The sequence below is a fragment of the Lemur catta genome, chromosome 2 (genome assembly GCF_020740605.2).
Source record: "Lemur catta isolate mLemCat1 chromosome 2, mLemCat1.pri, whole genome shotgun sequence".
In the NCBI taxonomy this organism is placed as follows: Eukaryota; Metazoa; Chordata; class Mammalia; order Primates; family Lemuridae; genus Lemur; species Lemur catta.
In genome coordinates, this window is record NC_059129.1 from 77,239,062 (window position 1) to 77,265,255 (window position 26,194).

A 26,194-nucleotide genomic window follows, 5' to 3' on the forward strand; every position below is an offset into this window, starting at 1 on the left:
TTGTGAATATTAGGAACATGAGTTGAATCTTTAGACCCCCTCCTCCATAAAAATCTTACTTTTGCAGGGTTACGTGAGTGCTTATGGGGCAGAGCCAATTTTTTTCTCAAAAAAGAATATAGAATCTTTCCTTAGAACATTTTCAGAATAGGCACCTACATATCCATAAAAGTTCTTATATAGTTAGTCCCTATTGAACATTTAATTTTCAGGAAACCTCTATTCTTAGGAGCCCTCCAAGAGGAAAGCACTATAAAATGTACCTCTGGGTACTAAATTAGCTGTATTTTTGCCAAAGTACTTGCCTATAATCTGTTTGTATTCTAGATAGCATCTACTGAAATCATAATTTAAATTTTGCATAGTTAATCTGGTTTTCTCTTTGTAACATAACTAACTACTGGCTTTTCATTGTTTTTCTTTAAAGTACTCATTTATCTAAATATGTCATCAGTAAAAAGCAGGACCTTACATTAATTTAATCTGTAGTAGATGAGTTACATACAGTTCTTTTAAAAAGGTGATCATTAATATAAACTAGAAAAGTACTAGGATTTAGTCCTATTTTAAACCATTTGAAATTTTAGCTTTATTTTTAAATAAATTTTGAAAATTTATTTTAATATTAGTTTCTTGGATTAATTCTTTTATTTTGTATTTTTTATTTCAAACTATTAAGGGAGTACAAATGTTTTTGTTATATGGATACACTGTGTATAATGTTGAAGTCAGGGCTTTTAGCGTGCCTATCACCTATGTTTGTTGTACCCAATAGGTAAGGTTTTATCCCTCACTCCCTTTCCATACTCCCCCTTTTTTAGTTTCCAATGTCCTTTATGTCTCTGTCACTTTGTGTACCCATTGCTTAGTTCCCCACTTATCAGTGAGAACATGTGGTATTTATTTTTCCATTCCTGAGATACTTCACTTAAGGTAATGGACTTCAGTTCCATCAAGTTTCTGCAAAAGACATTATTTCATTCCTTTTTTATGGCTAAGTAGTAGTCTTTGGTGTGTGTGTGTGTGTGTATACACACACCCCACATTTTCTTCATCCACTCATCAATTAATTGATGGGCACTTAGGGTGATTCCATAGCTTTGCTATTGTGAATTATGCTGCAATAAAAATTCGGGTGCAAGTGTCCTTTTTATAAAATGATTTCTTTTGGGAAAGGAAATTCCCACCAAGCGGTAGAATTGCTGGATCAAATGGGAGGTTCTACTTTTAGTTCTTTGAGGAATCTTCATACTGTTATCCACAGAGATTGTACTAATTTTCAGTCCTACCAACAGTGTATAAGTGTTCCTTTTTCTCTGAATCCACACCAATATCTGTTGTTTTTTGACTTTTTAATGTGATTCTGACAGGGGTAAGGTGGTATCTCATTGTGGTTTTAATTTACATTTCCCTGATGATTAATGATGTTGTACATTTTTTCATATGTTTGTGGGCCATTTGCCTATCTTTGAAAAAAATTTCTGTTCACATCTTTGATGGGGTGGTTTTTTAATTGCCGATTCTTTTGAATTCTTTGTAGATTCTGGATATTAGTCCTTTGTTGGATGTATAATTTGCAAATATTTTCTTCCATCCTGTAGGTTGTCTGTTTACTCTGTTGATTATTTCCTTTGCTGTGCAAGAGCTTTTAAATTTAATTCTCATTTTTTTGTTGTTCCCATATTTGCCTTTGGGGCCTTAGTCATAAATTCTTCCCATAGGCCTATGTATAGAAGAGTTTTTCCTACATTTTCTTCTAGAATTTTTATAGTTTCATGCCTTAAAGTTTTTAATCCATCTTGATTTTTTTTTTTTTTTTTTCTGTGAGACAGTCTTGCTCTGTGGCCCGGGGTAGGGTGCTGTGGTGTCAGCCTAGCTCACAGCAACCTCAAACTCTTGGGCTCAAGCAATCCTCCTGCCTTAACCTCCCAGAGTGCTAGGATTACACATATGAGCCACCACGCCCGGTCTGGATTAATTTTTGTATATAGTGAGAGATAGGGGTCTTGCTTTATTATTCTGCATGTTAACAGTCAAGCTGAGAGTCAAATCAAGGAGTCAATACCATTTATAATAGCTACAAAGAAAATAAAATACTTAGGAATATACTTTGCCAAGGAAATTAAAGATCTCCACAAAGAGAACCATAAAACACTGATGAAAAAAATTGTAGATGACCCAAATGGAAAAACATCCCATGCTCATGGATTGGTATAGAACCAATGTTAAAATGCCAGTACTGCCCAAAGTGATTTACAGATTCAATGCAATTTCCATCAAAATACCAATGTCTTGGCTCTGACTCAGGGGGATGGGCAGGACATGGACAATGTATTTAACCTGAGCTTTTGTGCCCCCATAAAGAGCTGAAATAAAAAAAAAAAATACCATGTCTTATTTGACAGACCTAGAAAAACTAATCCTAAGCTTCATTTGGAACCAAAAGAGAGCCTAAATTGCCAAAGTAATCTTAAGCAAAAAAGAACAAATATGGAGGCATCACATTACCTGACTTCAAATTATACTACAAGACTATAGTAACCAAAACAGCATGTTACTGGTGTAAAAGTAATGCTATTTTTTACTAGAATGAAAGTAGAGAAATAGACCAATGAAACAGAATAGAGAACTCAGAAAAAAAACCACATAGCTGTGACCAACTGACCTTCAACAACAAGACGAAAACACACAGTGGGGAAAGTATGCCCTATTCAATAAGTGGTGCTGGGATAATTAATTATTATATGTTTTAATGTTGTCACCTTGATCCTTATATAACCTCTGCATGTGGAATCGAGAGAGATGATAAATCATTGAGTATGTGGAAGATAGTTGTCTTCATTTTAGCTGTTTCCATGATGAGATGAAAGCCTGTTTAGTGAACATAGATAGAAGAGTTATGTTTAAAACTAGCTGGTTTATTATAAAATTATTAGATTGAGATACCTAAAATGAATGTGTCAAAAGGATAGTATCAAAATTAAAGAGATTCTTAGCAGACTGAGATATGACATTCAGTAGAGACAAATGGTTATACTACTTAAGGAGTAGATATTCATATTTCTGTTAGTATTGCTGCTTAACAAAACACTCCAAAACTTTGTGGCTTGAAACAATCCCGAAACCACAGTGGTCTAGCGCAATGCAAAGTTATTCCTTGCATCTGAATTCTAAGCAGGTGTTTCTGAGGAGCTTTACATGTGTTCTTCAGGAATCTGGCCTTTTTTCTTGCTGTGGTTTCCTAATCCCTTAAGTCCTTGGAATTCCCTCATGGATTCTCTGCATCCAGCTGGAAGACAGATGGAGAGAAGATTTAGAGAAATATCTAGGAGTGTTTAATGAGCCAGGACTGGAAGGGGGTGTGCACACATCCTCTTCCATCAGCCAGTACTCAGTCACAGGCAAGAGAAGCTGGTGACTGTGGTTGGAGGAAAAAGAAAGGGATCTGGTGAGCAGGCAGTTTCTGCCACAGAATTCTTCAATTGTCTTTTTCAAATAAGCGTATATCCTGATGAACTAAAATATTCCAAAGACATAATTACTATTCTTTTGTATTCATATAATAATACATAGAATTATGATGGTTCCTTGGAGTCTATATTGAACAACACAGTTAATACTTATTTTTTATTCTCCATAGTCTCTAGTCAGGTATCAAGTCTTCACATTTGTGTGAAAAGGGATTATGATATGAAATACAGCCTGAAGTGGTAAGCAAATATAAAATATAGTCTTTGAGACAAAAAATATTCAGATGATGGAAGAATTTTATCAGGACAAACTGGAATTGAACATTAAACAATGAGTTATTTCAAATAGTGGCATTCACAATTACAGTAAGTTTACAGATCAAAGTATCATTTAGGGAGTAAATTTTTTAAAGTTCTAGTGAAAGTCAAGTTACACTACTTATATTGGCAATCCATCTTTGGCTCTTATTTGTTCTGAAACTTTGATTTAGTGTTCTTGATAACAGAATCGAATTGGATTGTATTGGAATTGATATGGATCATATAATACTGAAATGGTAAGTTTTAAGTTCAGAAATTACTAAGAATCATTTAAATATCTACTTCTAATAATAATTCAAAATATATATGCACATGAAAATAAATAAAATGACAAAGTTGGGTTGACAATGTATTAAAACATCTAGGCAATACAATCTTTTGGCCTAATTCAGCTGTTTATGTATATTTTAGCAATACGTGTTGTTACAGTTATGTACCTATAGAAGAGGGAATAACGACACATATTGCTGTGTATGGCTGAGCAAGAAAATATCAAACAGAAGCTGCTGAGATGAAGACAGCAAGATTAGTTACAGAAATTTTAAGAACGAAAAGGCATAAGTTATCAGCTGTTACTCTAGAATATATAGAAATCCAGGGCAAAACAAAGTAACCTTTTGTAATTACAAAAAGATAGAACTGCTTAGTCTAGAATGTCAATAAGAAAAGAAGCACTAACACTTTTTTGTTAATAAAAATGTCTTGGTCATAAAATATTAGGTCAATACTTCAAGTGTTCAACAGAAGTGACATAAAAGGTATTATGGAGATGCCTTAAAAGGCCCTGTGCTAGTGCTGTATATAGTGAGGGCATGTTCAGAAATTAGTTTTGGCCTCTAGTGGACAATAAATCTGCCTCAGCTCAATAGAAATCAACCCACAGGCCAAAGGAAAGTGAAACCCAGATGAGGTGAAACAAAATCCAATAAAGCCCCCAGGAGTCAGAGAAAATCATCCCCAAGCGTTTCCTCCCCAGGCTATTCTTTTGATGGTTATCTTTGCACATCATGGAGGCCCCTGACTCCAAACTCTGACTTTGCTGCATCCTCGATACGTAAAAGAACTTATTGACACTTTAGACAAGCACACATCACTTTCTCTTCCTATAATCACTGTCATTTTTTGTTTTCTCGTTTGTAGAAGGACAGGGAACCACATACAGGGAGTGCTGATTAAAAGATAGTTGGACTCTTGGAAACAGCTAGAGCTTGAGCTAGCTCCAAATAAATTCCCACTTGCTACCTTTCTCCATAGGGTTTCAGTGAAACAATACTATGCCTGCCAAAATTCTAGATTCAAACTAAGGGCAAAATTTGTTAGAAATATCCAAAGGAATGTTCTCCTAAACTTCAAATCCGTTCTTGTCTCCTATATATATGTCTTTTATGGTTTCCTACTTGATTTTACCCCTAGAGAGGATTCCTATTTTTATTTTGCTGATTAAAACAATATCTCCTTATAGGAAAACCCATCGTTGAACTACCAAACTTCTCATAGAATTTCCCTCTTTATACTGCCCCACACATTTCTGGGCTTGATTTCTGTAATGTTCTCTTGCTTCTTTAAGAATATGATGACTGCATAATTAGTTTTTTACCTCTTCATGGGAAAATATAACTTATATACAGAAATGTGCTTTGTGTTACACATGCACACACACCTCCACCCCTGCCACATTTTAACAAATGTTTAGAAAATGAGCTACCAACGCCAGGTTGAGAATTAAAACGTGACCAGCAACCACACTTACTCCTCTCTCTCTTTCTACAGACAAACCCTTTTCTGACTTTTAAAAAGCCACTACTTTTCTTTTTAAAAATAATTCTTTAACCTATTTATGTGTTCCTAAGGAACATAGTTCAGCCTTTGTTTTTGAATGTTTTGTAAATTTAATTATATCATAAATATTCTTTAGCAACTTGCTTTGCTTTACTCAATGTTAGATCTGTTAAGGCATATATCTGTTAAAATCCAGTCATATTATTGAGTGAAGCTATAATTCATCCTTTATGAATTGTTGGATGGCCCTAGTTGTGTGTGTGTGTGTGCGTGTGTGTGGGGGGGGGGTTGTGTGTGTTTGTTTGTTTCTACTTTCCTAAATATTCATGCTTGCCAGTGTATTATCTGTAGGTCAATTCTATTCTTATATTTTATCCTTGGTGCAAATGAGCTACTGAAAATAGAGAATATAGACAGACACTCAGGGCAGTATTTTTCCCATCTTAAGGGATAGGTTCAGAAAAACCCCTGGAGAGCAAAACCTTAATAGAACTTGTCCTTCTTGACAGTACTCTGCATCCTTTCTAAAGATGTAGCCTTCTATGAGGATAGAGACAGTATAAGTTTCCTGAGTGTCAAGGAGCATCCTTGAGCTCAGGATTATTTGGATTTCATTTCATATATCTATCCATCCTGAATGCTATCCTGTCTGATACCAAGTCTTCATTGGTGAGATCTTTCTGTTTATAACTGTGCTGACCTGAGTCATTCCCCATAAAATTGCACCATCTTGAATTAAGTTTTCCACATGACACATACAAAACAATAATTAATTCAGGCTTTATAGACACTAAAACCTATTATTTCATTACTCTTATTACTATTTTTTATTTTTATTATATATTGGCAAATTATAGTTGTATTTATTTATGAGGTACAAAGTGATGTTATGAATTTTTAATATAATGTCAGGTTTTTTTACATTCTTGTTCTAATATTTATTATGCTTTTTAACTCTTTATTTTCTTCCCTAAATAGGATTAAATAATACAGGCAGAGTGGCTTTCAGGGCTTAGGTATCATGTAACATGCGGAGAAAGAGATTATATTTCCTGTGGCCTATCTTGTTTTAAAATCCAACATTCCCCGGTGCTTGTTTCACTCACTCAGGCAATTTCTTAGTTCTTTCTGCTCACTGTCCTTGTTTTCTTGACACCCACTTGAGCTGCATTGCTCATGTACTGCAGAGATCTTACCCAGTGTGTACGAAGCTGCCCATCAGAATCTATAAAACAAGTCATTGAACAGGGCTTTTCAATGTGTTATTAAATTAGTGCTAGTTTTGACTTTTCTGTTTTTTGGTCTTATTTTTTAATTACTATCATCTACTGATCATCTAGTCTGGAAAATTTACACTACTCCATAGACTATATTTTGGTAATTGTGTGTTTATTGCCTTAAGTTTTTATTTGACAACCAATGTGTAAAATGTATGTCTCTGGAAAAGTTTATTTTATATCAAATTTTCCATCATATCTGAAAATAATTAGAGAATCTTCAAAATATGAGCTTTACTTTGCATATCTTTTCATAAGGTTAAAGGTTAAAAAAAAGTGTCCCATTAGAATTATAATGCTATATGGGTTTCATTTATGTCAGTCTGTTGGTTTCTTAAATTTACATTTTCTTTATTTTTTTAAATTTTTATACTGTTTTTTAATTTTTTTTTTACAATTTTTTGTCATATAGGTATATTGCATATTCTTGAAGTCTGGGCTTTTTAAAAAAAAGTATTAACATAAGTAGAAACTTAAATTAAATTAATTTTCACTATCTTGTTTCTCTAGAAACTTAAAATTTTTTCTTTCCTACTCTTTGTAAATATACCCACATATTTTATAACCTATTTTTAAAAACACCACTTGCCTTTTTTACACTATTTTTATATTTACTGTGTATTATAATGTAAATATTCTGTGTTATTACTTAATTTTAATGTTTGTGCTATTTAGTGGATTTAACCTAGTTTTTTACACATTGTTGAATATTTTGCTTTTTGAGAAAATATAATTTAAATATAAACATAATTTTTATTTACATTATTTAAATATGGTCTACTTTAATTAGTATAAAGTGATACTTCATTTTAATTTTAATTGGGTTATTTTGAGGTACAGAACATTTTGTTTGTATATTTACTATTTCTATTTATTTCTATGTTAATCACCTATTTATATTTTTTGCTTTTAATCTACTGGGGACTCAATATTGTTTTAACTTGTTTACATGTTTTTTGACTAGCCCCAGTAACTTTTTTTTCATATTTAATGGATTTTTTTCTCAGAATTATTTTTTCACATTAGTTATTGTTGTGGTACTATAGTTTAAAATTTATATATAGGTTATGCTTTATTCATTCTACTGCTCAAAATTTAAAGAAATCATTACCTTACCAGAAATCTAATAACAATGGGTATTATTTCTTGGATTAAACCTTAATTGACTTTTAATTTGATATGGGTACTATAACTAAGCAGTGATCACCCCAAGTTCTTTCTTTCCATCCGAAGTTTTCTTCACTTTGCACTTTTCTTCCCCCAAAGAGAACATTAATCTCTGTTGTGGGAAATACTTTTAAGTGATGCCATAGGACTGGAATTTGCTTGGTACCTTTCCTCTTTTGAAGAGACCCAACAGCTAATGCCTTAGGAAGTAATAAGAGCCTTTCTTTTTGTTTGGAATTTAATATTTCCTAGATATATCTTGGTGTTGGTTTCAGTTTATCAATTTTGTTTGGAACCTAAAGAAATCCTTCCATTTCCTCTATCTGATCTTTTGTTCATTTCAGGAAGATTACTTTACTTAGAGCTTTGAGAATTGGTTCTAATACATTTGTTGTATTTTATTCAAGAACTTTTAATTTCCACAACATCTAACTTTTATGTGTACCTGTTTTCTTGCTTTCTTTTCTTCATTTATTTCCTTTATGTACTGATTGAGTTTGAATTTACTTTTTATTATGAGTGTTCTTATTTTTTCTGCATGGTTTTCCTTTTCTCACCATATACTCATTAATGTCAGTATCAGGATATGCTTTATTTTGAGGTAGACTGAAATAAAATGTAAACCTAGTTATTTAAAAACTTTAAAATAAATAAACATAAGAAAAGGGAGACAGGCCTCTTCAGAATACTAACAAGAAAGAGACTCCTACCACTTTTTTTTAAATCCCTTTAATACAGTTCTGTCAGTATTAAATTGACTCATATTTTATACATTAAAAATGTCTTATTTTCTCTTTATTCTTGAAAGACAGTTCTGTTGGATTCACAATTATAAGTTAATATATATTTTGTCACAGTATTTTGAAGATAATGGACCAAGGACTTACAGCTTTTATTATTGCTATTGAGTAATTATGTTATCAGTCTAATTGTTCTTTTCTGTTAGTGTACATTATGTTACTTTTATCCATGGATTCTTGTTGTTCCTTATGCCTGGAAACTGTCTTCTTTTATCTCTTCTTATATTGTTTCTTCTCCGGTACTCTCTCTTTTTCATTTGTTTTCTTTTTTAACTCTACTTAAACATAGTATACCTTCTTTTTCTATTCTCTACATCTCCTAACCTTTATTCATATATTACACATCATTTTTCTTTTCTATATTCTGGATGATTTCTTTATGTCCATTTTCCAGTTTACTGCCTTTCTCTTTACCCATAACTATTAACAATTTGTTATTTATCTTACCCACTGAGTTTTAAATTTTAATCTTTTATTTCTCATTTCCAGTTAATTTTATTTGTTTCAAATACTCCTTGTCATTTCATTCATAGTTCTTTTATATTCCATATCTGATTAACCTAACTAACATCTGAAGTCTGTGGGTCTAACTTTGTTATTTTTTATTATTATTTAACAGATGGTGGCTCATTTTCATGTTTATTTGGCCAGCTTTTATTATTATTAGCCCATGTTTGTCTGAATTTAATACATAAGAATATTGAAAACCTAAATTAGGGGTATTTTCTTCAGGATTAGTTTTGTACTTACATTTTCCACTTACCAGAAGAAATTACATTTCATTTCTCAGCTTGGGGATTCCTGGAATATGCAGTAGTGTAAATTTGAACTGCAGATGTGGTTGGCTTTGCAGATTCTCAGAGGTAACTATTACTAGTGTTACTGTTGGTATTATTATTAGTAATTTGTGGAGGTTCTTTTTGCTAGATTAGATATTTACCAACCTTTCACTAATACTATAAGCCTTTTGGGCTTCATCTTGGGGATTTTATGCTCTCTCCCACTTTGTAAGGGCAAAAGCCTTAGCTAAAAATTGCGTGCTGGTGGTAGTATTTGCCAACAAGGCAAGCGTAGTTTATCCATTTTCTGAAAGTTCATTATCTGATTTCATCTTATTTCTCTTTATTTTTTTTCTTTTTCATATGACCATTGAGGATATTGGTTTCTTAAAGAATTCAGCAATATAATACAACGTATTGCTTTATCTAGTGTTAAGATACATTATCAAAAGCCTAGAAATGAGGCAAAGGTTGGCTGTCCTCTTGGTGACATACTGGGGCGTTGTCTAACACTAATACAACTTCCTCATGGAGTTGTTGAGAGGATTAAATAATACAGCATATGTAAGCACTAAGCACCATACATAATACAAAAAATGCTTAATAAATTGTGTGTGTGTAAATATATATATATATGTATGTGTGTATATATATATATATATATATATACACACACACATTGATATCAGGTATTCTGTTGCCATGTTATCCTGTAAGTTCTTTGTGTTTTACTTTATGGATCACAAAAGAATTAGCCATTCAGGTTTGAAAAAAGATCTGGGTTTAGCACTAGACTCTGCCATTTACTATATGACCTTAAATTGCTGAGTCTCAATTTCTTCACTTTACAGAAAGGGAATGTCATTATCAGTGTTGTTGTGATTAATAGATGGAATAGCCCAACTCTTTTGCCCTAAATTCTTAAGCAAAAGAAGTCAGCAATAGTCACCATTGTTCCAGTAGACATTCTTAGTTGGCATAAGCTGGTTTCCTTCATTAGAAGAGTCATACAAATAGATATGATAGAAATAGAAAGAATAGTTCCTCATTCTAATGTATGTCCATAGACAGTCCTTTCCATATAACCAATCTCTACCACTTGCTCACCCATTCAGTGATAATTATGTACCTTTGATCTAAACTGACTTAAAATTTATTTCATAGAATTCAGTGTGGACTTGCCAGCACTCACCTTTTTGTTGTTGTTCTTTTGTGATGCATCTGATATTAGCAACACATATACATTTTTAAACAAATGTCGGTGACTCAAGACTACAAACTATTTGCATAAAATGAAAAGGCAAATGGTTTCCATAGCCCCCCACATCCTTTTGAGAACCTAAAATATAGAGCTTTTATTATTATTTACTTTTGACTTCTATTCAAATGTCACATAGTCCCTAATGATAAGGAAATGAAACTTTGTTTATTAATCTGTTGCCTGTGAAAAGTTGGTTGTAAGTAAGCACAATCCACTCTGCATATTGGCAAATGGTTGTTATAACGCTTATTAGGTAGGGCCCCAGAGCTTTACAGATTCTCAAATAAAATCACAGTGGATTGAACGAGTAATTTCCAGAATGGTAAAGTCTGACCAAAATTACTGCCTACCCCATGTCCAAGCCCACATGACACATCTTCTAGGAAATATGGGGACCTTTATGAGGGCGCCACCAGTCCCTTCTTGAGGCTTTTGGATTCTTCTGAACATTAATTATCTTTAGCTCAAATCTGGATAAAGTGCTTAGCAGGCAGCAAATATTTTAAATATCTATAATTTTGATTCATGTTTTTAACAAGTTACAGGAATTTAAATAGACATAACTTTACATATATCTCTATTACATTTAATTTGTTTGGGACTCACTGTTATGGCTTAGATAATTCATTTGAACCTTGAGTCTGCTACCCACGGCATTAGCTGTCTCTCCAACTATTGCATAGTCTAAAATTTGATTTGTAAGATTTTGTTCAAATTATTTATTAAAAATATGACAATAAGGTTAGGTATTGCATGCTGTTAGAGGAGCCCCTGCAGTTATTAATATAATCTGTATTCTATAGGCACAGTTTATTCACCCAGCCTGAATCTCATTTGGGAGAAAGAGCATTATATATTAGCCACTGGTTTGAAATATAAATGTCCTACTATTTCGAACAGTACCTCAACCTTGTAAGCAGTTATCTCTGAGTTGGAACTGTAAGTACCAAATGATCAAGCAACACTTACTTCTGCTTTTATTTCTTACTTGATCCAATTTTGTATGTACCACAGCTATTCAATGATTCCTTGATGATGGAATATTGTTGTACGTGCCAGTCTTTAGATAGCACCTAGTTCGAATGAGTAGTTCTGGGTAAACAGTCACTTGGTGTCCTACAATCAGACAGGCATTCAATCTATGATAGCACCAAATAGCATAAGCAAAAAGTGTTTTTTTTTTTTCCACTATAAGGAATACTATTTGTCAAGGAAAGTATGACTGTTCCAAACTCAAAGTCCCTCCTTTGTGATTTTCTTACTAGGGTTGGCCACAGGTTCCATATAATATTCTGATAAGCTTCAAGCACATTGGATATTACTGATCAGATCACGTGGCAGAGCGTCTTATTCTCCAACTTAGACCAGCTATAAATCTTTATATACTACTGTGGGCCCTTCCCGAAGTTTACAACCTTGTGATTTACTCATTATAGACTTCCAAGTGGGAAAACAAATGGATATATGTTGCCTCCAATATTCACAAAGGCCTATCAAACATCACATCTTTTTCTTCGTGGTAGGAAATACATATTAAAGCAACTTGTCTTTCACTTTGGGGGGAGTATTTCAACATGTCACACCCAGAAACTTCCCAAATATATAAGTCCCCTGAATTCTGGAATTTACCCTCTATTCTCTCTCATGCATGGATCTTACCAAGGTTTTCAAAACACCTATATTTTCACAATTGCATCAGTCTAGTACTCCTGCATGATAGCCTGTGGGACATTTTGATGGTTAGAATCTTTGTGAACTATATCATGACGTATAGTCAGCAAGTGGACATAGTCTTAAACATGACAGAAAAAGTATACTGCTGTCTACTAGGTGAATGCGAACTGTCTCATTGTGTTTGCTTATTGGGATAGTGAAAAAAACCTTCTAGCTCAAAAGCTACATAACAACTACCAGGGGCAGTGTTGCTCCTTCCAGGAAAGTAACTATATCTGGAATAACAACACTGTGCAATTGGAAACACCACTTAATTAAAATTATGATAATTCTCTGCCATTCATCAAGATCCTTCTAACTTCTGCACAGTTTACATAGACAAATTAATTGGGCACGTGCTAGGAATTTCAACCCCTATATATTTCAGGACTTTAACATTCACGGAGCCCTGTGAATCCTCTAGGTGAACATATAGATAAAAGCACCTTTGGGAATGCTGAGTTTACAGGAATAACTCCCTAAGCCACCAGGCCACTTAAGGTAGCTATTGCTTATGCCTTGATTAGGAACCTGCATAATTAGGTAGCCTCTGAACCAGCTGCAGAAGGAACAATAACCGTGACACCTCTGCTACAGTATGTACCAGCAAAATGTCTTGTGCCTACTTCTCTTCCCCCATAATGCATTTCTAAATCAAATACAGGATGATGTGATTGAAAAAGATTGGCATGGGTGCTGAGGGAGTCCTTCTACTGTTTTAGCCACAAGAGCCTCACATATAATATTATTGTCAGTCCTGGCCTTTCTGAAAAGTTCCACTGTGTTTACAAAAGGGCAAGTGTCAATTAAAATATAAGGAAGAACAGAAGCCATTTTTATGCTAATATTCACAGAATTTTAAACCACATTTATGATCACATAGTCTTTGTATGAACTTCAGTCATGTTGGGAGATAGTTCATAGCTATACTATGGAAAAGCTCATTATGAAATTCTCTTCTCAGCAATATTTTCTAAAGCAATTGTATTACTTCTAGAAAAATAGATGTTTTATGATATTTAACTTTTCAAAGGTCAGTGAATTAAATTTATATAACCTTCAATGCTTTTATATTATCATCCTAAATTATAGCATTTCACCTATTGATTACTTACTAGGTGCCTGTCACTATGTTAACTATTTTTACTGTCTAACTTAATATACATAACAACTCTATGAAGTGGATACTATCACAATCACCATTTTACAGATGTGGAAACTGAGACATAAAAGGATAAGAAAGTTGGTAGTACAAACTGACAAAGAGTGGAGCTAGGATTTGAGTCAGGCAATGTTAGGCTCTGCAAACCTAACCCCATCACTACCACCATAGTTTTATGTCAACTCTCTAAAGTCTCTTTTATTTATTTGTTTATTTATTTTTAAACCATAAGTTTAATAGGGATATTGAATGAACTTGTCTTATAGGCAGGTGGCAAAAGTTTGTGAACTTAGGTTTTTAAATTTTTCTTTTATTTCAAAATATTAAAGGGGTACAAATGTTTTTGGTTACTTGAATCACTTTTGTAATGCTTGAGACATAGCCACAGGTATACTCATCACCCAAATAGTGTTGCTTGTACCTATTAGGTATATTTTTGCCACTCCCCTTCTCCACACTCTGCCCTGCTTGATTTCCACCGAGTTTTACTTCCCTCCTTGCACACGTGTGCTTATTGGTTAGTTCGAATTTAATAATGAGTACATTTGGTGTTTGTCCATTCTTGAGATACTTCACATAGGAGAATAGTCTCCACTTCCAACCAAATTGTTGCAAAAGGCATTAATTCATCCTTTTATATGGCTGAGTAGTACTCCATGGTATACATACAGAACATTTTATTAATCCACTCATGTATTGATGGGCATTTGGGTTGATGCCACATCTTTGCAATTGTGAATTGTGCTGCAGTAAACATTAAGTGCAGGTATCTTTTTGTTAGAAAGATTTCTTTTCCTTTGGGTAGTTATCCAGTAATAGGATTGCTGGATCAAATTGTAGGTCTATTTTAGTTCTTTGAGGAATCTCCAGAATACTTTTCATAGAGCTTGTACTAATTTGCAGTCCCACCAACAGTGTATAAGTGTTCCTTTCTCTCTTCATCCTGCAAGCATCTATTGTTTGGGGGCTTTTTAATAAAAGCCATTCTAATTGGGGTAAGGTGATGTCTCATTGTGTTTTTAATATGCATTTCCCTGATGATTAGTGAAGTTGAGCATTTTCTCATATGTTTATTGGCCATTTGTCTATCTTCCTTTGAAAAGCTCATGTTCATGTCTTTTGCCCACTTTTTAATGGGGTGTTTTTTTTTCTTGACAACTTGCTTGAGATATTTGTGGATTCAAGTTATTAGCCCTTTAACGTATGTATAGCTTGCAGATATTTTCTCTCATTCTGTGGGTTGTCTGTTTGCTCTGCTGATTGTTTCTTTAGCTGTGAAAAAGCTTTTTAGTTTAATCAAATCCCATTTACTTATTTTTTGTTGCTATGATTGCCATTGGGGTCTTATTCATAAATTCTTTACCAAGACTGATATCTAGATGAGTTTTTCCCATGTTTTCCTCTAGAATTCTTACGGTTTTATACCTTACATTTAAATATTTTATCCATCTTGAATTGTTTTTTGTGAATGGTTAGAGATAGGGGTCCTGTTTCATTCTTCTGCGTGTAGCTATCCAATTTTCCCAGCACCATTTATTGAATAGGGCTTCTTTTCCCTAATATACATTATTGTTTGCTTTGTCAAAGATCAGTTTGCTTTAGATAGGTGGTTTTATATATGGGTTCCCTACTTTTTGTTCCGTTGGTCTATGTCTCTATTTTTATATCAATCCCATGCTGTTTGGGTTACTGTAGCCTTGTAGTACAGTTTGAAGTCTGGTAATGGTGATGCCTCCAGATTTGTTATTTTTGCTTAAGATTGCTTTGGCTACTTGGGCTCTCTTCTGGTTCCAAACAAAGTATAGATTTATCTTTTCTAGGTCTGTGAAGTATGATGTTAGTATGTTGATGAGGATTGCATTGAATCTATAAATCACTTTGGGTAGCATGGACATTTTTACAATGTTGATTCTGCCAATCCATGAGCATGATATGTTTTTAAATTTGTTTTTGTAGTCTTCAATTTCTTTCCTCAGTGTTTCATAGTTCTCCTTGTAGAGATCTTTCACCTCCTTAGTTAAGTATACTCCTAGGTATTTTATTTTCTTTGTAGCTATTGTGAATGGTGTTGAGTCTTTCATTTGACTCTCAGCTTGAGTGTTATAGGCTATAGAAATCTGACTGAGTTATGTGCATTGTACAAAGTCCTGAGACTTTACTGAATTTATTTTTCATTTCCAGGAGTCTCTTGGTGGAGGCTTTGGAGTTTTTAAGGTAAAAGATTATGTTGTCAGCTAAGAATGATAGGTTGACCTCCTCTTTCCCAATTTGAATACCCTTAATTTCTTTCTTTTGCCTGATTGCTCTGGCTAGGACTTCAATCATTATGTTGAATAGAAGTGGTGACAGCGGGCACCCTAATCTTGGTTCATCCCTGGCATGAAGCCCACTTGGTCATGGTGGGCTATTTTTTTTTTTTTTGATGTGCTGGGAATTTGGTTTGCTAGTATTTTATTGAGGATTTTGCATCTATATTCATAAGGGGTATTGGACTGTGTTTTTTTGTTTTGTTGTTTTCTCTTCTGGCTTTGGTATAAAGATGATACTGGCTTCATAGAATGAGTCAGGGAGAATTCCCTCCTTTTCTGTGTTATGGAATAGGTTCTGTAGTATGGGTACCAGCTTTTATTTGTAGGTCTTGTGGAATTCAGCTGTGAATCCATCTGTTCCAGGGCTTCTTTTTGTTCGAAGTTTTTTTTATTACTGCTTGGATTTTGTTGTTCATTATTGGTCTGTTCAGGAATTCTTTTTCTTCCTGATTGAATCTTGGGGAGGTTGTGTGTTGTCATAATCATTCATTATCAAGTTGTTCATTTTCCGTGAGTTCGTGCATTTTTGAGTGTTTCTCTTGTGATTGATTTCTAGTTTTATTTCACTGTGGTCTGAGAAGATACATGGTCTGATTTCATTTTTTTTTAATTTGTTGAAGACTGTCTTGTGGCCTAAGATATAAACAATCTTGGAGAATGTCCCATGTGTTGATGAGAAGAATGTATATACAGTATTTTTGGGGTAGAATGTTCTGTAAATGTCTGCTACTTCCATTTGTTAGGATCCAGTTTAGGTCTAGTGTTTCTTTATTTATTTCTTGCTTTGATGATTTGTGTAGCTCTGGCAGTGGGGTGTTGAAGTCTCCTGAAATTGCAATGCTGCCATTTATTTCTTTGCTTAGCTCTAGTAAAATTTGGTTTAGGTATCTCAGAGTTGCTGTGTTAGTTGCATATATATTTAGGATTGTTATGTCTTGTTGAACTGCTCCCTTTACATAATGACCTTCTTTGTCTTTGTTTTAAACTTTGTTGATTTAATATCAATTTTATCTGATACCAGAATGGCTATACATGTTCTCTTTTGGTTTCCATTTGCATGTAATATTTTTTTCCATCCTTTCATGTTGAGTCTGTGTGCATCCTTGTGGTTTAGATGTGTTTTCTGGAGACAGCAAATCTTGGGTTGTGTTTTTCATCCATTCAGCTAGCCTGTCTTTTGAGTGACAAATTTAAACCGTTAAACCACATTTAAACATTAAGAGATAGAATTTGATGTGGGATGCTATTCTGTTCTTCATGTTTGGTAGTACCTTGTTGCTTTGTTTCTTCTCTTCCGCTATTGTTTTGTAACAGTTGTGGGCTTTAGCTTTTGTGGGTCATCTTACACTGCTGATTCCTGTATAATGCTATTTCTGAGTATTTCCTGCAGGGCAATCTGGTCATGACAAATTCCCTCATTGTTTTTGTCTGGAAAAGACTTAATTTCTCCATCACATGTGAAACATAGTTTTTCTGGAGACGAGATTCTAGGTTGGCAGTTGTTCTGTTTAAGGAGATTGAAGATGGGTCCCCACTCCCTTCTGGCATGTAAAATTTCCGCTGAGAAATCTGTTGTTAACCCTATGGGTTTTCCTTTGTAGGTCAATTGTTGCTTTTGTCTTGTTGCTTCTAGAATTCTCTTCTTCAATTTTACTTTGGGCAGGTTGATTACTGTGTGTCTTGGAGATGTCCTATTTGCTATGAATCTTCCCAGTATTTGATGTCCATTAAAGTTTATTTTATTCCAAAGTTTTCTTCACTTTAAGTCATTTCCTAAAGTATTAATTATTGAGAAATTAGGTCAGTACACAATTAAAGCATCAGTAAAATGCCCAACAGAAGTAGAGCTTAGATGAACTTCCACTCTTTTTTAGGTACAAACCTAAAAATGTAAAAATCTGAAGTCTAATAAATGGTACTGGAGTTATGAAGGTTTTGAATCTTAGCCAATTATAGCATTAAGAAATACTGATAAAGAAATCTGTGATTTACTCTGATAAGAACTTGATGTGTTTTAGCATTAAGTTGGTAAGTTGATTTAGAATACTATTATTAAGAGCTAATTATGCATGTCCAGATTTATAATAGACATTTCTCTTGAAGTCTACAATCCATTTTCTTTCTTATTAACTTTTAAAATTAATGTGTATTATTAAAATACCAATTTGAGAAATATAAACATATAAGTGTTCATCCTAAGGGACACAGAGGTGACATTTCCTAGTTTCACATAGCATAATTTATTTAGCATTTAAAGCAATGTCTCCTCAGCATGATTTTAAACTTGTACAGATGACAAATTGTATGAGTGTTTCTGTGTTTTGACATCCTCCTCAGATCCTTTTTTTCTCTGAGTTATGTTTAACATAGATTTAATGAAATTCCAGCTATGTGTTATACATACCTTAATATAGTAATAATCAAATAGCCTGTCTCCTAATAACTATAGGATGTACTTTAGTGTCTCCCACTGACCTTTTAAGTTTTTAATGGTTATTACTTATGTTGCCTGTAGAAAATTCAGAGTGTCCCACATTTCTTCTCATCACTCTAAAGCTCTTTACTTGTCACTTGTGGCAAATAGGGACGTTTCTCCTACATGTCCTTCTCCAGTGTGGAGGTTGGACTTACAGAGTACCAGTATGCCTTCCCAAAGGCATCTTCGAACCTTCTCCTCCCACCCTTTTGTTTGTATCCATCTATCTGTCTATCAATCATCTATCTATCCATTTGTCTATCTAGTAGGGAGGGGCTTAAGTATCTTTTTTTATCCTCTACTTTATTCATTCTGTATATAGTCTATCACCTAAACTATTATATTATCTTTTGCTATTTCAGCTAAAACTTCCAATGTAGCACCTTGTCCCTCATTTCAAAATATTCAATACTGCAGAATACCTTACTTGTCTATGTTATTATAATTTGTCTATATTATACTTTTGCTTGAGACTGACCCAGAATTTTTTTGACACTTTTTGTACTCCCCTCAGCATTTAGCTCAGTAGTGAAGTCTTAGAAAATGCCTATTAAATACATTTTTGACTTAACTTGGTGGAAAGTAGAAACTTATTCATTTTTATCTTTAGTTTCAGGTGCAGCATTATGCCTCTCATAGTCTGGTAACCCTAGGACATTGCAGCTTGTTGAGAAAATCTATTATACCTCTGCTTCTATCAGAAGTAAATAGCTTTGCTGATGATCTGGGAGCTGTGAATCAGGTACATGTAACTTAAAACTGTAGCTCTCATTTATAGTTAATGTAGCTGTAGGCTTTTCTTTTCCTTTTTCCTCCCCTCTTTTTTTGCAAAGCTGGTATTTTAGTCATTACTTTATCTCTAATGTATATGGGTACTATGACTGCCTACTAAAATTACAGAAAGATACTTGAAGAAAATAGTTTTAAAAATAAAACCATCTTATCATTATTACTTGTATATATGTGTCAAAAGTGCCACTGGTGACAGCAAAAGAGTACTTAGATGAATGGCCTTAAATCCCTCCAGGCAGGCATCATGTTCCTAAAGCAAAGGAGCGAGAGAAAAGTGAACTGAGAGGATCCTAAATGGAAGATGGTCTCTAACCAGTGGTTCTCATCCCTAATTGCTCATGAGAATCATCTGGCTACCTTTTAAGTGTCCTGTTGCCAAGCAGTATGCCAATTCAATTAAATAGGGTCTCTGGGTTTGGAATATGGGTATTGGTATTGTTAAAACCCTCTAGCTAACTCCAATATACAACCAAGATTGAAAACCAGTGCTCTAAACCCTTAATCTGTACAAAGGCCTATATATCACTGCTGAAAATGTATAGAAGGAACATAAATCATTTCCATATTTTAATATTGACACTGGTTTATTACATATGTTCACTTTGTCAGATCATTTAATAGTCTTACCATCTCTATGGGTAGAATTAAAAAGCACAATTAAGGGAAATCAGAGACATAGAAATGTTTTGGTAAAGAAAAATAAATTTAATTAAAAAATACATATATAATTTTAAGTGGCTTTTAACCAAGTACTTACATATAATTTCTCTACATTTAATGGCATATTCTAAAAGTATTATATAATCTAATTAACTTCAGTGTATGACATGGTATATCATCTAGTCAGCAATTTTTCAAGTGACTACTAAATACTGAACTCTCTTAAGAGCTCTATTAGATATTAAAAAGGAAAGTCATTGTCACTTATCTGAAAGAGACAGAAATAAGCCACATTGACAAACTGAAAAATAGTAAAGTGTTAAAATGCTTGGTGCTGTTTGTAGGAGTTCCAAGATCAAGGAACATGATATGGTAGGTTCCAAGTCCTCACAAATAATTTATGGAAAAGGAGCACCTTGAGAAATGGATTTAAATTGATTAAGCAGTGGATAACAGAATGTAGATGCATAGGGATATTATTTAGCAAGAAGTGTGGCAGTAATTCTAAGGAAACAAGGTGAGATCTTGGCATTTAACAAAAGGAAGCAATGTGGAAAATGAGTTTAATTGAATTAGATTATTTGTTTAGAAAATAACATTAAGTACAGAAAAGAAAATTGTATTTATATATTCTCATTTAATTTTCACAGTAGCTCCACGAAGTTGTTATACTTTTGTTTATAGTTTATATAGGTTAAATGACCTACTTTATAGATAAGGAAACCAAACCTTAGAGTGTTTAAACAACTTGAGCAAGATTGTAGAAAGAACATACGCTAAATCCATAATTCAAACCAGGCATTTAGACTATTAAGTTACTTTAATAGTAAGAAAAATAAGAATAACAATAACACAGCTATATTTTGGCAGGTATTTTGTGCTAAGTGCTTTATATGAATTATCCCAATCAATTCTTTTACAACTCTTCAAGATGTTAGTATTGTTTAAAGACAAGGAAACTATTAGCTGCCTTAATAAGTAGACAGCAGAATCCACTGTAGCCAATTTAAGTATAGAAAGATTCATGAATACCTATGAAATTGTTGGGAGGGTTAAAGAAAGAGACTCTAGGCTGTATTTTCATGAATTACTCTCACAGCCAAACAGCAGAATTAGGCTGCAAAAAAAATTGCTACCTTTGCATTCATGACCAGGAAACTATCTGCTGAATCAAGAAGCTGCTACTTCTTGGAGTCCAGGAAAACAAAATCCTGTTTTGATGTACAACAGCCAAATGTATGCCCAGTGCTCTACTTGTCTCACTATGTGATTTAGTTTCAACTAAAATGTTTTTGTGAATGGATTTGTTTAGTGAACCAACAACATAATCAGACTTTGTCAACAAGTATAGAAAATGTAGTTTTATGCCCTTTCAGCATTTTTACTTTACTAGGGTGATAGAATGACTATTGATAAGTTAGTCCAAAGTGTTCATTACAGTAAGGCTCAGAGATTCAATAACATGCTAGTAAGTGATGAGTCAGAGTAGGAGGAGATACAAAGTTACAGGACAAAAGATGTGAATACAGGAGGCTATTTGGGAACTCTTAATGCAATAAATCTCCCACAAGTAGGAATAGAGATAACCACTGTATATAAGAAGTGTTATCCTGTGGATTTAAGGAAGTTTTAATGTGAAGGTGAGAAGAGAATCAATAAGCAAATAGATATTGTAAAACTAAGAGATAGGAAAATAATATTACTAAGAAGAATTAGGTAACTGGGAAAGAGTGCTTGTGGTGGACAGAAATAAGTTGAGTTTGGATATATTGAATTTGAGGAAACATTGAAGTAATCTGAATGGAGGCAGAGGGAAATATGAAACAATCCTTGAAAGGATCTTGATGATTTACAACTGAATTAACACCTGCTGGAAAAAGATAGTACAGAAACTCAACAACATACCATTAATGTCTAGTATTCATTCAGAAATTATGAGATGTGTAGAAGCAAGAATGATAACCTATAACCTTGAGGAAAAAATCAATTAGTAGAAATAGTTCCAGAAATGACAGATATAATGGAATTAGCAGATGAGCATCAGAACAACTATTACAAATATGTTAAAAGATTTCAAAGAAAATTGGAATAATAAGGGGAGAACAGGAGATTTCAACATAAAAATGAAAGCAATATATTTCAATAAATCTGTCAAAATTATGAAAGTAAATATACATATAAAAAATCTTTGCTAATAATTTATATTACACGTACACATTCTTTGAAAAATACCAATTATCAAAACTGATTCAGAAAGAAATATAAAATCTAAATTACCCTATGTTGATTAAATAAATTATATTTATAATTATAAACCTCACCACAAAGAAAAGTCCAGGGCCAAATGAATTCTCTCATGCGTTTTAAAGCAGAAATACTATTCTTACACGAACTCTTTAGAAGACAGAGGAGTAGGAACAGTTCCTAATTCATTTTATGAGGCCAACATTATTACCCCAGTATCAAAACCAGATAAAGACATTAAAAAAAAAAATCTAAAAACTTAGACCAATATCTCTCATGAACATAGAAGTGAGAATCCTTACTAGATATTAGGAAATGGAATTCAGAAATATATAAAAATAATAATTCTTGATAATCAAGTAGGGTTTATCCTAGGGTATTGTTTTCACATTCATAACACAATCAATACAATTCACCATATTAACAGACTTATAAAGAAAACCCATTGCGGAAAAGCAATTTGAAAATTTACCACCCACTAATGATTTTTCAAAAATGTACCAAAATAGGAATAGAAGAAACTGTCTTAACATGATAAAGGGTATCTATGGAAAACCTATAGATAGCGTACACTGTGGTGAAAGACTGAATGCTTTTTCCCCAAGATTGGGATTAAAGCAGGGATATCCTCTCTCATCATTTCAATTTAGCGCTGTACTGAAGGATCCTAGCCAGTGCAGTAACTCTATTGCACTCTTGGAAAGGAAGGAATAAAACTATCTTTGCTTAGAGTCAGTATGGTCACCAACATAGAAAATCCTAGAAAATTTTTCAAAAAGCTATCGAACAATCCTGAAATAGACCCACATTCAATGGCCAGTTGATTTTAGGCATGTTTTAAAGTAGTTCAGTTGGGAAGGGATGGATAAACAACTCAATAGAAAAAGAGCAAAATATTTGAACAGAACCTTCATTAAAGAAGATAATATGAGTGGATCATAAGGACGTGAATAGTGTATCACATCAGGAAAATGCCCTGCACAACTATAAGAATGACTAAAATTAAAAGGACTGACAATACCAAATCTTGGCAGAGTTATGGATCAAGCTAAACTTATAAATTGCTGGTGAGATGTAAAACAATCTGGCAGTTTCTCAGAAAGTTAATTATACACTTAACATATGGCTAAGCAATTCAACAGCTATGTTTACATAAAGAATTGTACACGAATGTTCATAGCATCTTTAATTTTAAGAGTATCAATCTGAAAACAAGCCATATATCCACTAGCAGGAGAATCAAACAAATTGTCATAAATATCTGCAGTGGAATACTACTAAACCATAAAATGAATTGAACCATACAACATTATGGATGAATTTTTTAAGAACATGAATGGTATGATTCCATTTCTGTGAACTCCTAAAGCAGCCAAAACTAATGTATGTTGAAAGACACCAGAACAGTGGTTGACTCAAGATGGAGGATGGGAATGAGGGATTGATGTGTGGTTATGTGGGTATATGCAATTGTCAAAACACATCAAAATGTGCATTTAAGGTCTGGGCATTGCACTATATATAAATTTTATCTCAATTAAAATATTTTTTAAAAACTAACAAAGTTTTGAACCTAAAATATAATTTTTCTCAGTGCTTTTATACTCAGTTCTTTATCTCATTTTAAGAACTTTATTTCTGTGTTAATATAATGAATACCAAGATGTCACTAAGAAATTTCTGAAGAACAGTGTTAGTTTTTAATGGTGCAAAATTTTCTAAATAGTCACTAATTAAAAAATTATTGTATATATATATGTATGTGTATGTCATATTGTGTTCTATATGAATCTGATTCAATTTCTAATGGATTTGTATATCAGACAGTTCTATTTAATTAAAATTAATAGAAAATTCATTAATAATTATTACCATAAATACTTATTAAGCAGATTTATGTGTCAAACTGTTCCAAACATTTTATACATTTGTTTAAACATTTGTTTAAAATAGCTATTAATTTTAATTTTTATTTTATATACGTTATTCTCCAAACTACATTGATAATTGGCTTTGCTCCCATTTTACAAAAGAGGGCAATTAGGGCCAAAGAGTTTAAGTAGCCTTCCAACAGTCATAGTAAGCACAGCACCAATTTACTGGACCCAGGAAGTGTGAGTCTAGAGTCTAGAATGTAAACTATGCAGTGGTTTCTGTTACTGACTAACCATCTCAGATTTTTGTATTTTGCTGACATCATTTTATATTAATTTGTCTTCTGTAACTGGTATGTGTATTGACCTACTTACTTTATAGCAGTAAAATTAGATAATGTATTTTGTCAAATTTAATATATTTATATATTTTCTACATCCTGTGACCATGAATCAGACTTTTTAAAGGTAGAATTCTCTCCTTTTATCCTGGTATCTTTTTCTCTAGCTGTGTTCATTTGAATGAAGTTTTCTTGGGTCTTGAAAAAATAGATTATGTGATGCTGAAGATAAAAGATTCCTAATATCTTGACAAAAATGTATTTTGTATTTCTCCTATTTAGGACCTTTTCTCTATCAATTGATTAAAATTAGGAGTCTGTATCTGTCAGGTTTTTGGAGTGACTGAATTTTCTCATCGTGATTATTATATATTTACCATCTTATGACATAATCACTTGGTTTTCCCTTTATTTTGAAAATAAGTTTCTAAAAGTAGTTCCTGTAGGATTCCATAGACTGCTGACATACTGATTTTCTAAGGGCCTACACTGTTTGGCTAGTTAAACTGAGTACAAAATCAAAATATTGACTTCATTTATTTTATTTCAGAATATTATGGAGGTACAAATGATTTGGTTACATAAATTGCTTTTGTACCACTTGAGTCAAAGTTATAAGCGTACCTATCACCCTGATAGTGTGCACTGTACCCATAAGTGTGATTTTTAACAACCCCCTCCTGCCCCCAACCTATTTGATTTCTGATGAATGTTATTTCCGTATGTGTACATAGGTGTTGATCGATTAGTTCCAATTTAATGATGAGTACATGTGGTGTTTGTTTTTCCATTCTTGTGATACTTCACTTAGAAGAATGGGCTCCAGCTCCATCCAGGATAATATAAGAAGTGTTAATTCACCATTTTGTCTTATGGCTGAGTAGTACTCCATGATATGCATATACCACATTTATTAATCTATTCATGTATTGGCGGGCACTTGGGTTGTTTCCACATCTTTGCAATTGTTAATTGTACTACTATAAACATTTGAGTGGATATGCCTTTTTTATAGAATGTCTTTTTTTCCTTTGGGTAGATAATACCCAGTAGTAGGATTGCTGGATCAAATAGTAGTTCTACTTTTAGTTCTTTATCTCTGTACTGCTTTCTATAGAGGTTGTACTAGTTTGCAGTTTCACCAGGAGTGTAAAACTATATATATATATATTTTAAGTTTCCAATCATTGTGCCACTAGGACTTTGTGGCACATCTCTTTTTTTGAATGACTTTCTTCCTCTTTTCAGATACAATCCAAATAACTGACATCTAGGAAGAGCCAGTCAGTAAACAAATGGTTACAGAGCATACACGGGGTGAATATCTGTGTAAGAAGTCTTGGTTTTAGTAATTTTTGTGTTTTTATGAGAATTTCATTAATGAGTTTATAGGTCTCTCTAGATATATAGGTGGTATGTGATTTTTATAGAATCAGCCTTCTGATTAGCCATTACTAAAAGTCTGTGTTATTAAGAGCTGGTTTATCAACACATTTTATTTTTAAATGTTAACAGAGTAATGTTTTTCTTATTCTAGAAAGGTGACATGAAAAAAGAGGCATGCATTTTATGTGGATGCTAAAGAATCCTAACTCATCTCTAATCTGGGGCCCATTAAAACAAAACAAAACATAGAACTACCCCATTTATAAGCTATGTGCTGCTTTCCTAGGTAAAATCTAATTTCTCTTCCATGCTCTGGCTGAAGTAGAATATCCCTAGATCAGTTGCTAGGAAAGTAGAGAACTTGTCAGTTGCTTTGAGGTGAC

The 26,194-nt window shown here is 33.2% G+C and overlaps 1 protein-coding gene across 1 annotated transcript in view; it reads left to right on the top strand.

Annotated features, from left to right (window-relative positions):
- The window catches only part of MEI4 (meiotic double-stranded break formation protein 4), a 129,083-nt gene that overhangs the window by 55,469 nt on the left and 47,420 nt on the right, over positions 1-26,194 (top strand). The window contains exon 3 of the mRNA XM_045542268.1: positions 19,125-19,256. Within this exon, the coding sequence (XP_045398224.1) occupies positions 19,125-19,256 (132 nt within the window). The remainder of the gene's footprint in view (positions 1-19,124; positions 19,257-26,194) is intronic.